A 12,060-nucleotide genomic window follows, 5' to 3' on the forward strand; every position below is an offset into this window, starting at 1 on the left:
TCCTACACAGCTTTTGTTTGCATCACCAGAAACTGCACTTCCCTTGCATACCCATGGCCCCTTTTTGTGGGAAGCAGGCTATGAAATAATTGATTCACAAACCATAATCTAAGAAACAACAATATATGTTTTATTTTTTATGAACAGTACAATAAAAGATGTCTTAGAGAAATGCTGAATATTGCAGGGACCTATCCAAAAGGTTCAGTGTGACTAGTCTGACTCAAATTCTGATGTTCCTCAATATTAAATCCTTTTGGAATGATATGTAGGATCTGGATATGTTTGCAGCCCTTCTCAGGTCTTACACCTTGTGCTCTGGCAGGTGAATTATGCACTGAGTGCTGGAATGGTTGTGGCTATATTTGCTGGATTCAACAAGAAAGCATACGCCTCTCCGACCAATCTCCCTGTGCTCGTTGCCTTGCTGCTCCTGTATGGGTGAGTGTTCAAGGTTATTCCTGCAGGTGGGCCCTGTCTTTCACATAGAAGTGACTTCCTGTTCCTGAGCTCAGTAATTAGTGGAATCCAGCTTTGAAGAATAGCACTGAGTAGATCCAAAACAGGTCAAAACTGGATTCTTCTATGGGATATTTACAGAGTCTGTCTGGCCACATGCTGCAAAAGAGATTCTTTAGTCACTTCCTGCCTTGCATTTTTAAGTATTAAATGTGACCCATACAGGAAAATATATTTGTTCAGTTTGCTGCTTTCTTCCTTGTACATTGTGTAGGAATTTAGTGGTTGTTCATTTACCACATTCACAGTCAATACTCAAGTATCTTTCAGCATTCAGCATTTCTTTCTTTGTCCGTCTTGGTCTACAATTCACTGAAATGTGCAAGGATACCTGGGGTGATAGCCACCCTGCTAGCATTAAGTTTTCTCAATTTTAGCAGTGTCTATTGCCCTGAATTTTAATAATAATAATTTTAATAATAATAAAAAAACCACTAAGCATAAAAAAATCTTATGTAGTAACCAGGGAGAAAATCCTGTGGTGGATTGCTGGTTGGTTACACCATTTTGTTACACTTCGGTTGGGAAGAAAGCTCAGCTTTGCATTCTCTTTAGGCCAACTGACATGATAATACTGAGAAGTTATCATAGTTTTTTCTATTTCTTGCATGCAGATGGGCAGTAATTCCCATGATGTACCCTGCTTCTTCTTTCTTCAGTATCCCCAGCACTGCTTATGTTGCATTGTCTTGTATTAATCTCTTTGTGGGAATCAACAGCAGTGCCATTACCTTCATCCTGGAATTATTTGAAAATAACCCGGTAAGTAATGTTTTGCAGTGGGTTGATGCTGGCTGGATGCCAGGCACCCACCAAAACCTCTCTCTCACACCTCTCCACAGGGGAGAGAAATATAATGAAGGCTTCGTGAGTTAAGGACTGGGAGAGATCACTCACCAAATATGGGCAAATATTAGGGATACTAGTTGAATTTATTATTAAAAAAATGAGAGCAGGATAATGAGAAGTAAAATAAGATCTAAAAAAATCACCTTCTCCCCAGCCTTCCCTTCTTTCCAACTCTACCTCCTCCCTGAGTGGTGCAGTGAGACAGGGAATGGGGGTTATGGTCAGTCCATCACCAGTTGTTTCTCCCACTACTTAGGCAGAGAAGTCCTTCCCTTCCTCCACTGTGGGGGTCACTTCCACAGGAGACAGTTCTCCATGAACTTCTCCAACATGAGTCCATCTCACGAGCATCAGTTCTCTGCAAACTTCTGCAATGTGAGTCTATCCCACAGGCAACAGACCTCCCCAGACTGCTGCAGCATGGGTCACTCTTCCACAGGGTGCAATCCCTCAAGGACAGGCTGCTCCAGCATGGACTCCTCTCTCTATGGGTCACAGCCTCCTTCTCAGGCATCCACCTGCTCTAGCATGGGTCTCTTCCATGGGCTGCAGGTGGATCTCTGCATCCCTGCAGACCCCATGAATGGCAGGGGCACAGCTGCCTTGCCATGGTCATCACCATGGCTTGCAGAGGAATCTCAGCTCCAGCACCTGGAGCACGTCCTCCCCCTCCTTCTCCACTGACCTTGGTGTCTGCATAGCTGTTCCTCTCACATATTCTCACCCTGTGTTTTTCTGGCTGCAATTATAACTGCAGAATCAATTTTTGGGTTGATTTCTTCTAAAGTATATTATCACAGAGGCATTACCACCATTCCTAATTGGCCCAGCCTTGGCCAGCAGCACATCCATCTTGGGAGCTGCCAGGGATTGGCTCTGCTGGACATGAGAGAAGCTTCCAGCAGCTTCTCAGAGAAGCCACCCCTGTGGCCCCCCCGTTACCAAACTCGGCCATGCTCGATACATGTTTTCATTGATCTCCGGATTTAAAGGGGTGTGCAAAGAACATCCAAGCATAGACATCCCTAACAGTAACTGTCCTTCTCTACCTTGCCATTTTTTCTGGCAGCAAACAAGTGAGAAACTTGCTGAGTAACTGCAGGTACAGGTGAGCAGAGTAACCCAGAGAAGTGACTCAGAGAAATTAATATCTAGGGCTGCACACACAAGGAACAACATTGAGTGTTTTTTATACCTACAAGCAAACGTCTGTATACTTTCACAGTTGGGAAGGTCAAAACATGGCACTTTGTGCTTTCTTCTGCAGCTTGTGTTGTATGGGAAGATGCAGATGGTAGCACTTACTCCTGGTAGTTATTGTGTTAGAGGAGATGTTCTGCTTATCGTAGCATTTTGAGAATTGCCTGAAAATTATTTAACACCACCAGAAAGGTGACAGAATACAGCAAGTGCCAAAATTAGTTCTTAGAAAGGCTAAGAGATCAGTTTACAAAGTGCTGTTGGCTTGTATGTGCTACTATCTCACAGGATAGTATGCACCCCACAGTGCTCGTATGCTATTGCCTCCACAGTTGTTGAAGCTCTGGCCACTACGTTTGACACCCAATCTGACAGCAGACCAATTAGCTATCATTACTGATAGTGCATTTTCAAACACTCTGTGCTGATCAAAGCATTTTTATTTGCTGCAAAGGAGAAAAAGATCTGGGTTAAATATATGTTTTCAAGGGCCAATTTGACAGTACTTTCTGTCTCTGCTTGTCCTGCATTCACAACTTGATAGCACAGGCTTCAATCTAGTGCCATTCAGACTACAGGACCTCAGGGCAGCATGGTTACCTCTCAAAACACGTCTCTGTTGCAGCCACTATTTCCATGGGGAAGATGGCCCTTCTGAGGATTCAGTGCTGATGCAGCTTGACTGCTGCTGACACTTAACTCTGTTTCGGGCATCTCCTCATTGCACCAACACCCTCTGTGTAGTCATGCCCAGACACCAGCACTTGTCAGTATTGTGGCAGCCCTGACTATTGTCACGGCTTAATCCCATGTCAACCAAGCACCACATGGCCACTCACTCATTCACTCTGCAATCCACTTCCCCACCTCATGGAATGGGGTAGAGAATCAGACAATTAAAAGTGAGAAAACTCATAGGTTGAAATAAAGACAGTTTAACAGATAAAGGAAAAGCTGCACACACAAGCCAAGCAACACAAGGAATTCATTCACCCCTTCCCATCGGCAGGCACATGTTCAGCCATCTCCAGGGAAGCGGGGCTCCATCACACATAATGATGACTTTGGAAGACAAATGCTGTAACGGAACATTCCCCTCTTTCTTCCTCTTCTCCCAATTTTATGTGCTGAGCATGACTCCATATGGTCTGGGATATCCCTTGGGTCATTTGGGGTCAGCTGTCCAAGCTGTGTCCCTCCCAACTCCTTGTGCACCCCCAGCATCCCTGCTAGGGGGGTAAGGTAAGGCACAGAAAAGGCGCTGTCTCTGCAAGTGCTGCTCGGAAACAGCTAAACATCCCTGTAAAATAACATCCCTGTTGTGTTATCAACTGTTTTTTCAGTGTAAATCCAAAACACAGCCCCATAGCAGCTTTACATATTACCACCAGAATTCCTTTACCTCTGCTACGTAGGGAAATACTTCATTACAAAGACTAATTTCTCCCCCCATTGCCAGTTTTTCACAAGCACCTTGCCTGGTGCAGTGTATGCCAGGATTCTGCTGACTGTGTTTTATGTTGCTTTGAGTGTAACTTGGTAAGTACTCTGTTTTCTCTGTTTTAAGAACAGAACATCCAGTTTCTCTGACATGACAAAAAACTTTTCACTTAGGTTGCTATGTTTTCTTAAACAGGTCTGATTTAAACAGATTATGTTGTTTCTGTTTCTTACAGTCTTTGCTAAAGTTTAATAAAACATTGAAAAATGTGCTGCTTGTCCTCCCACATTTTTGCTTGGGCCGTGGACTCATCGACTTGGCCATGAACCAAGCTGTGACTGAAGTATATGCAAGGTTTGGTAAGTAAAGCCAGTAAGAAACAAGTTATGACAGGGTCACATGTCCTGACCTTGGATGAGATGTTTGGAAGGATTAACTCAGAAAAGTAGTAGAGGTTTCTGAAATTTTCACCTCTTCCAGCATCAGATGGATGAGGAGTATGAAAGTTCACCCTCTCTGAAGGAATCTGATAGTGCTGCCAGAAGTCCATGGCCCAACCAGTAGTCTACTCTGGAAATGAACCCATTCATTCAGTGTCAGACTCTGGTGTCTTTTTATCCTTTGTTTGGAAGACCTTAAATCATTACAGGAGGATTTATTTTTTCATTTCATTTGAATACCTCAGTTAATGTTTAAAGCAACTGTTGTTCTTCAAATGCATTCTCTTGGGATATGGTTGTTTTTGATATCAGATAACTTATTAAAAGAACAGTCATGCAGCAGAACTCATCTGTTTTTACTCATAACGTGTGTATTTTCACATAATCCATGCAAGTTTTGTGTAATGATATCCACATTAGTGTCTATTTAGAGAGATTATATTTATTTTTACTCCCGTGCAGCAGCTGAATTTGGAATGCATTTTGTTAAGAATCTTTCTAAGACTGGGAAATTAAAACCATTGCCTGGTGATGAGCAAATAAAATACAGTAAATCATTATGATTATGCTTTTTGTTCTGAAAAGCAGAGGGGTTTTTCAGCAGTATTTCACCTTCCTTTCTGGTGCTCTTTCTCCAAAGGTGAGGAGCATGTTTCTGATCCCTTTCAGTGGGACTTTGTTGGAAAGAACCTGGTTGCCATGGCTCTTCAAGGAGTTGTGTTCTTCATTCTGAATCTCCTTATGCAACACCATTTGTTCTCCACAAGATGGTATGTCTAAAAGTTCTATTAATGTCCCTTTATTAAAAGGATGACTATCTTCGTTATTCTCTATATCCTTCTTTTCTTCTTTTTGTTCTTAATTTTTCTCTAAGCCTTTTTTGCTTTCTATTTACTTAGCTGATCTTAATTTATTGATATCCTGATTCAAGAAAGTATTTACAAATCTGCATTATCTTAAGAGTATTTAAGAATATTTTATTAAAGAAATTAATTTTCTTGAATTAAGATTTTAATGTAATTTTTTAGTTTAAGACACTATAATAGTGAGATTATAAAATTACCAGGAAAGTTTCCTCAGTAGTGTCCTCAGTACCAGTCAGGCTAGCTACTAGCTAGTACTATGAGGTACTAGCCTGACATCCCGAGACAGCAATTCTAGTCTAAGGCACAGGACAGCTGAATCCTGGACATTCTGTGAACTTCCCCTCTTTGCTTTACAAATGCGCCTCTCCCTTGATGAAAGCAGCCACCTACCGGCTGTGAGTGGGTCATTCACTCCTGTTCAAGATTGCCAACAAGAGCAACAGTTGGTACAATTATAAAAATACTGTCTTGCAAAGAGATCTAGTCAAAACTTCAACTTCTGTAGAAGAACCATCACTAGCTACTGAGAGTAGCCAAATAGCGAAAGCTGTGGCCAAGGGGCAGGTTATTGTCATATCAGTGACTGACAATGCATGTTCTTTTGAGCAAGCCATTTCCTCCTTTTTTAGCATTTAGAGATTAACTTTAAAGGTCAAGGCTTCTCCCAACAGCAGGAATACTCAAGCCAATGTCACATTGTGACGTTTCAACCCCACTGCTTCCACCAGTCACATTTTTGGCAGCAGATTAGCCACTGTTTCACACTGTTATTCTAACTGAACCCAGGGCAACTCAGTATCTTGGGGTTTTCCAGGTTTGCTGAGACTGCCATGTCACCTATTATTAATGAAGACGAGGATGTTGCAGAAGAAAGAAAAAGAATTATGAATGGAGGAAACACAACTGATATCTTAAAATTACAAGAACTGACCAAGGTAGTATTTTGAGAAGAGTGAAACAAATATTTACTCCTGTTTTAGTTCTAAAGTTGCCTTATCCCAATAGCATTAAACTAAAAATTTCAGATGATTTTCATTTCTGTAGATGTCTTGAAATAGGAACTTTCCTTTTTTTCCTCCCTCCATCAATATAGATTTATGCAGGTCAACGCAAGCCTGCAGTGGACAGACTCTGTGTTGGCATCCGTCCCGGAGAGGTAGGTTGTTCAATAACACTAGATTACATTCCATGGATCAGTTCAGATTTTATGCCCCTGCTGATTTGCAAGTTGGAAATATTAAAGAATATGATAACTTTTGCAATTTAGTGCTTTGGCCTTTTGGGAGTGAATGGCGCTGGCAAAACAACAACATTCAAAATGCTGACTGGAGATACTGATGTGACATCTGGAGATGCTGTAGTGGCTGGCAATAGGTAAGTACCTTAAAAAAACCCCTGTGACAGTCCATTTACCAGCATCGAACTGTCCAGATCACCCTCTCAATGATCCAGCAGCTCTATGGCACCGAGATCACAGCTAACACACAACTGTATTTGATACCTTTAACACTCTTGTAAAATCTGTGGGTAAGTTGTAGTAATGCTAACAGTGGGACAAGGCAATCATATCTAGTGGCAAGAGTTCCCAAACATAAGATAACCCATCCAACAGGGTATTTTGATCTGAGCTTTGGGATTTTTCTCTGGCTGTTTCTAGCATCTTTGTTTACACAGTGCTGGCATAATGTCATAAGTTATTACAGTGTGATCTGGTATGCACTTACGTTAATTTACTTCCAGGATGTGTGCCTTGGCTTGTTAGGTGTAGTTGGGATTTGATTGTTTGTCCACTGGTGTGAGTTGAACAATAACTTTCTTGTTGCCAGCACCCTGTTCTAGGTGACTCTGCCCGAGCAGGGTCAGTGGACAAGATAACCTCCAGAGCCCCCCCCATTCCGTGATTTTGTACTTTTCCTACTACCATCAAAGTGTTAGCCTTGTGTCCTGCCTGTCTGTTGCTAGTGACCACACTAAGTTGAAATAACTGCTTTTTTTTCTTCTAGAAATAAACACTGTTTTAAAAAAATAAGACCTGGGTGGCTTTTTACAGACCTTCTCATTAAGTTAGCCTATACTTTAACAAGAAAATGGTTGAGGAGAAATGGGCTTACACTTTTAACCAGGACTGAGCTGACTTAAGGCAACAATATACTCCTTGCTCTTATGTACAGACAGGTATTTTAGTTGGACATTTTATGAGGAAGAATTAATTCTCCTCTTACAAGAGTTGTTGCCCCAGAAAATAAAGATTTTATTCGAACTGTTCTTCTCTGTCTTAGAGCTAGTATTACAGAACTACAACTCTTTTCTTTGTTTCCCTAGTATATTGACCCACATTTCTAAAGTCCACCAAAACATGGGGTACTGTCCTCAGTTTGATGCCATTGATGACCTGCTCACAGGACGAGAACACCTCTACCTATATGCACGCTTGCGGGGGGTTCCAGCAGAAGAAATCAAGAGGGTAAAGTAGTCTTGCTTTTGATAGCTACAGTGATATTTGTGATGATTAACTGTGCTCTTAACATGCCAAGGGCCAGAATTTCCAAAGTGGACTTGTTATTCTGTGTATTGAAGTCCTGGGACTGGTTTCTGTCATTTGGACAGTTAAGTAACAAGACCACACTATCAAATGCAGGTTCCCAGGCATTAATGGTACTTGCAAATCCGTGGCACCAACAGTGGAAGGCTAAAGATGCAATTCCTGTGACTCAGAATGGCAATGGTATCTGTTATGCTCTTGTCTTTAAAGCTGTGTATGTATAGGAAAGAAAACATGAAGAAGATTCCAGAAGAAAATAATTTAAATCATTGCACAGATAGAAGTCTACAGCTGAGGCTGCTTTATGGCTTTCCCTCAGGTAGTCAGAAGTCCCATCATCATCATCATCATCATAAATATTTTGTACTTCTCGGGTCCAGTTCTAAAAAGAATGTGCTAAAACCCAGCGGACTGTCATGTTTCTACCAGAAGAGGGATGTGTCAGCAATCCTGTTCAGCAATTAGCTGCTGTGTGAAATAGATGGTCTTTCTCACAGGTTGCTGAATGGGGCATCCAGAAGCTGGGACTTCCTATGTACGCAGACCACCTGGCAGGGACCTACAGTGGTGGCAACAAGCGCAAGCTCTCCACTGCCATTGCCCTGATAGGCTGCCCACCACTCGTCTTGCTAGTAAGTGTCATGGAAACACAGCCCTGGGCTAGTTCAATATAACATCTCATAACACTACATGCTGAAGAGCTACAAAGGCCTTGCAAGCTCCTTTCTGCCCGCAGCTTACAGCTACTTCAGTGTAATTTTGAGTTAATTTCCAGCATAGACTGGGATGCATAACTATGTTTCCAATGGATTGCAAGTAATTGCAAAAGAAAGACCTTCAACATTTTTCTCAATGTGTTGAGAAAAAAATCTATAATCCAGAAAAATCTGAATTTAAACCATTGTTTAGTTTCAGTCTGCCTTTTCTTGTCAGAGTGTAGCCACTGATGTAAAAGATGATCTTCCAACATATAAACCTGGCTGCTTTATCCAGAAGAACAGAGGAAGATAGCTACCCTTTTGCAGCCTTTAATATCTTTGGAATAAATTATACAAATTATACTAAACTATACAAATGCTGAAATGTAGTTCTTGCCAAATAAGTGATCAGATAATTGCATATCAAAAGGGAAATTCTATATGAAATTACTACAAAAATTATATTCTACCACCTTAATTTGTATGTCTATGACTTTTAGTCAGTCACTTTTGTAAAATCTATGAAGAAGTGTTTTAATACATTGCAGTAGCATGGTTCCTTGTACCATTTAGTATGCTTTTACATGTATTCTGCCTGTATGTAGTAAACAGTCAGATAAAGTGCTTTCTCATAATTTCTTAAGACAAGATGTTCAATGAAAATTTTTCTACCCTAGATTTTTTTTACATTTTTTGTTACTTACTGGGTTAGCTGATTTATGCAGGATCAGATCCTTTGCTGGTGTAAATCAGAGTGACTTCACTAGTTTTCTTGGATTGAGCAATGTCCTATATGTTTATGCAAGTAAGACTACTTGGTGAGAACTCCCTGTTGCCCAGAAAAGGCACTCCCTTCCCTGTAGCTATGCCCTACACAGACAGCATTGTATTCTTACTGCAGGTCCTTGTAATTATTTCCTTACTGCTTTGTGCCAAGAAGTCCCTCGGTATCCACTCACTCATGTGCTTCTCAAGGTGTATGTGCTTTCTCAAGGCAGAGGTTACTGTGGAGAAGCAATTATATGCTATGGTCCAAAAATTGACTTGATTCTAAACAGATTTTCCCTTTTTTATCTGATTCTGATTGTCTTAACATTTCCATTACAGGATGAACCAACCACCGGAATGGATCCTCAGTCCCGGCGCCTCCTGTGGGACTCTATTGTTGGTGTGCTCAGAGATGGGCGAGCAGTGGTTCTAACCTCACACAGGTAAAAACAGTTAGAATTCAGAATCCAAAAGCAGCTGAAGTTCATCTGCTGGCGTTTATCTCAAATATCTGTTCTCTATTTTCAAAGTATGGAAGAATGTGAAGCCCTCTGTACTCGTTTGGCCATCATGGTACAAGGTACCTTCAAATGCCTAGGCACAATTCAGGAGCTAAAATACAAGTAAGTAGAATATTTTCATAGTGGTTTTTAATGGGAAAACTTAGTGTATGTGACATGTACCATTCTTAATACAAGCAATTCAATGTTTAACCAGACCTATTTCTGGGTTAAGCTCTGTCGTACATTAGACAATCTGACCAGATCTCATTTCAACTCTGTTATGCTACATACCACTTCTGCAGGACAAATACAGGGCTTCCTAAAAAGCTGGATGTTATACAGTATCTCTCAGATACTGTTATTGTTTTCATAGCTCTAGAAAACTAATTTCCTTCCTGAATGACGAAACCACCTCTTCATCCAACTCCTAAATCCACATGTCCTTCCCAGGTTTGGAGATGGCTACATTGTTACCCTGAAAATCAAATCTCCAAAGTCTGGGCTGCCTCCAGATACTACTCCTGCTGAGCAATTCATACGCATCAACTTTCCAGGGAGTTTACAGAGAGAGAAACACTACAACATGCTGCAGTATCAGATTTGCTCTTCCTCTCTGGCTAAGATTTTTCGATTAATAATCTCCAATAAGGAAAATTTGCATATTGAAGAATATTCTGTGTCTCAAACAACATTAGATCAGGTGAGTAAAAAGTAAACCATCCAGGAGAAAGCCTGTCCGGTGAGAATCAGGCAACATAATGGGGATGTATCTACACAACTGAAGGACCAAATTGTTTGGAGTAGAAAATTACCTCACACCTCTTTCTCAGAGAAGATTCCCAGGCCTCTCATCAAGAAGGGTGTATCAGTATGAATCACTGATTTATTCCCTGTGTAAATAGGTGCCATGTGAAAGCTGGTAAGACAGCATTTCCCAGGTGACAGAAGTCACACAACCCATTCCTTCAGGAGCAGCAGTCTGAGCAAGGTCAGCAATTTGGAATGAGACTGAGCTGAGAATAGCATTTTTTTTTAACTAAGAGGTTCGGACTGTGTTGTGTCAAAGATACTGTGAGAAGCAATTAGACACACAAAACCTGGGAAGTCCACTGGGAGTTTTCAAAACAGCTACTTGCTAGAGGGTATTGGCCCCATCTGCCTGCTTTCCTTAGTAACTAAGGGTCCACATATGCAAAGCTGGTTTTGGTGGGATTGCCAGAGACACTCCTGGCTCCCTTTCACCTTCCTACTAAAATAATCTGTCTCCTCTTTCCTATCACAACCAAACTCATGCTGTGCAAACCATGACAACCTGACTGAAGCCATCTCCTCCTTTAGAAAAAGTAGGATTTTAGTTGCAAGCAAGTACATCCAAAGGAAGGAAGTTGCAAGGAAGGAAGTTGCAAGGAAGTGTATCAAAATAAAGGAGGAACTCATGATCCCAGCTGATAACACAGTGTCTCAGTTCAGTTGACACCTGTGGATTCCCCTTTCATTCTGTTTCCTGCAGAGCAGTCATTCCACTTACTCATCTCAGTTGAAGACATGGTGACATTTTCTGCTTTCCTTGTACAGGTTTTTGTGAACTTTGCTAAACAGCAGATGGAGGATGAGGAAATTCCTTTGCATCCACGTGCAGCTGGAGCCAGCCGAGAAGCAAAGGTGTCCCCTGCTCTGCACCAGCAGGCAGTTGCATAGACTACTCCTATAATCTCCAGGCTTAGTGTGTGCACAGTGCAAACATGTGCCATACCAGAGCAGAGCAAGGGTAAAGCAAAGGTTCCCACACTCAGTATTACACTGATTTTTTGCACCTTTCTGAGCACTGTGCTCTCAACAACAGCCCTAGCAACAGCCAACTTCTACTGCTCTACCAGTAACACTACATGCTGACAGTGTCAAAGGCAGGTCCTTGCTATAGAATAAAATCTTCCTCTAATATTAAGCCCATTATAAGATACAAGAAGAGAAGTATCATTCCTCCTTGTTGACATATAAATAAAATCAAAGATGGATTCTCTATCTTGGTACTTTCAGGCTGGCAGATTTTTCTTGTTTAACCCTTATGTCAACGAGTCAGCAGACAGGTCCCAACAAAGAGAGCATTGCCCAGCTTAGAAGCAGATTCCTGCCATGCTGAGTGCACAGGACTATCAAGGTAAGAACAGTGCTGGCTGATGAAGCTAGTCCTGGGAAATTGCTTCACTGTCTCACCAGACTGCCAGTGAAAACAG

At 41.5% G+C, this 12,060-nt stretch overlaps 1 protein-coding gene across 1 annotated transcript in view; it reads left to right on the forward strand.

Annotated features, from left to right (window-relative positions):
• ABCA4 (ATP binding cassette subfamily A member 4) overlaps positions 1–11,524 on the forward strand; it is a gene marked incomplete at both ends in the record, with an annotated part of 68,179 nt that extends 56,655 nt beyond the window's left edge. The window contains 13 exons of the mRNA XM_082287654.1: positions 326–441; positions 1,134–1,281; positions 4,245–4,368; positions 5,090–5,219; positions 6,130–6,250; positions 6,409–6,471; positions 6,583–6,689; positions 7,638–7,779; positions 8,355–8,489; positions 9,663–9,766; positions 9,854–9,946; positions 10,277–10,526; positions 11,402–11,524. Of these exons, the coding sequence (XP_082143780.1) occupies positions 326–441; positions 1,134–1,281; positions 4,245–4,368; positions 5,090–5,219; positions 6,130–6,250; positions 6,409–6,471; positions 6,583–6,689; positions 7,638–7,779; positions 8,355–8,489; positions 9,663–9,766; positions 9,854–9,946; positions 10,277–10,526; positions 11,402–11,524 (1,656 nt within the window). The remainder of the gene's footprint in view (positions 1–325; positions 442–1,133; positions 1,282–4,244; positions 4,369–5,089; positions 5,220–6,129; positions 6,251–6,408; positions 6,472–6,582; positions 6,690–7,637; positions 7,780–8,354; positions 8,490–9,662; positions 9,767–9,853; positions 9,947–10,276; positions 10,527–11,401) is intronic.
• Positions 11,525–12,060: the final 536 nt, after the last annotated feature.

This window comes from Coloeus monedula (assembly GCF_965178545.1).
Source record: "Coloeus monedula genome assembly, chromosome: 9".
Lineage (NCBI taxonomy): Eukaryota > Metazoa > Chordata > Aves > Passeriformes > Corvidae > Coloeus > Coloeus monedula.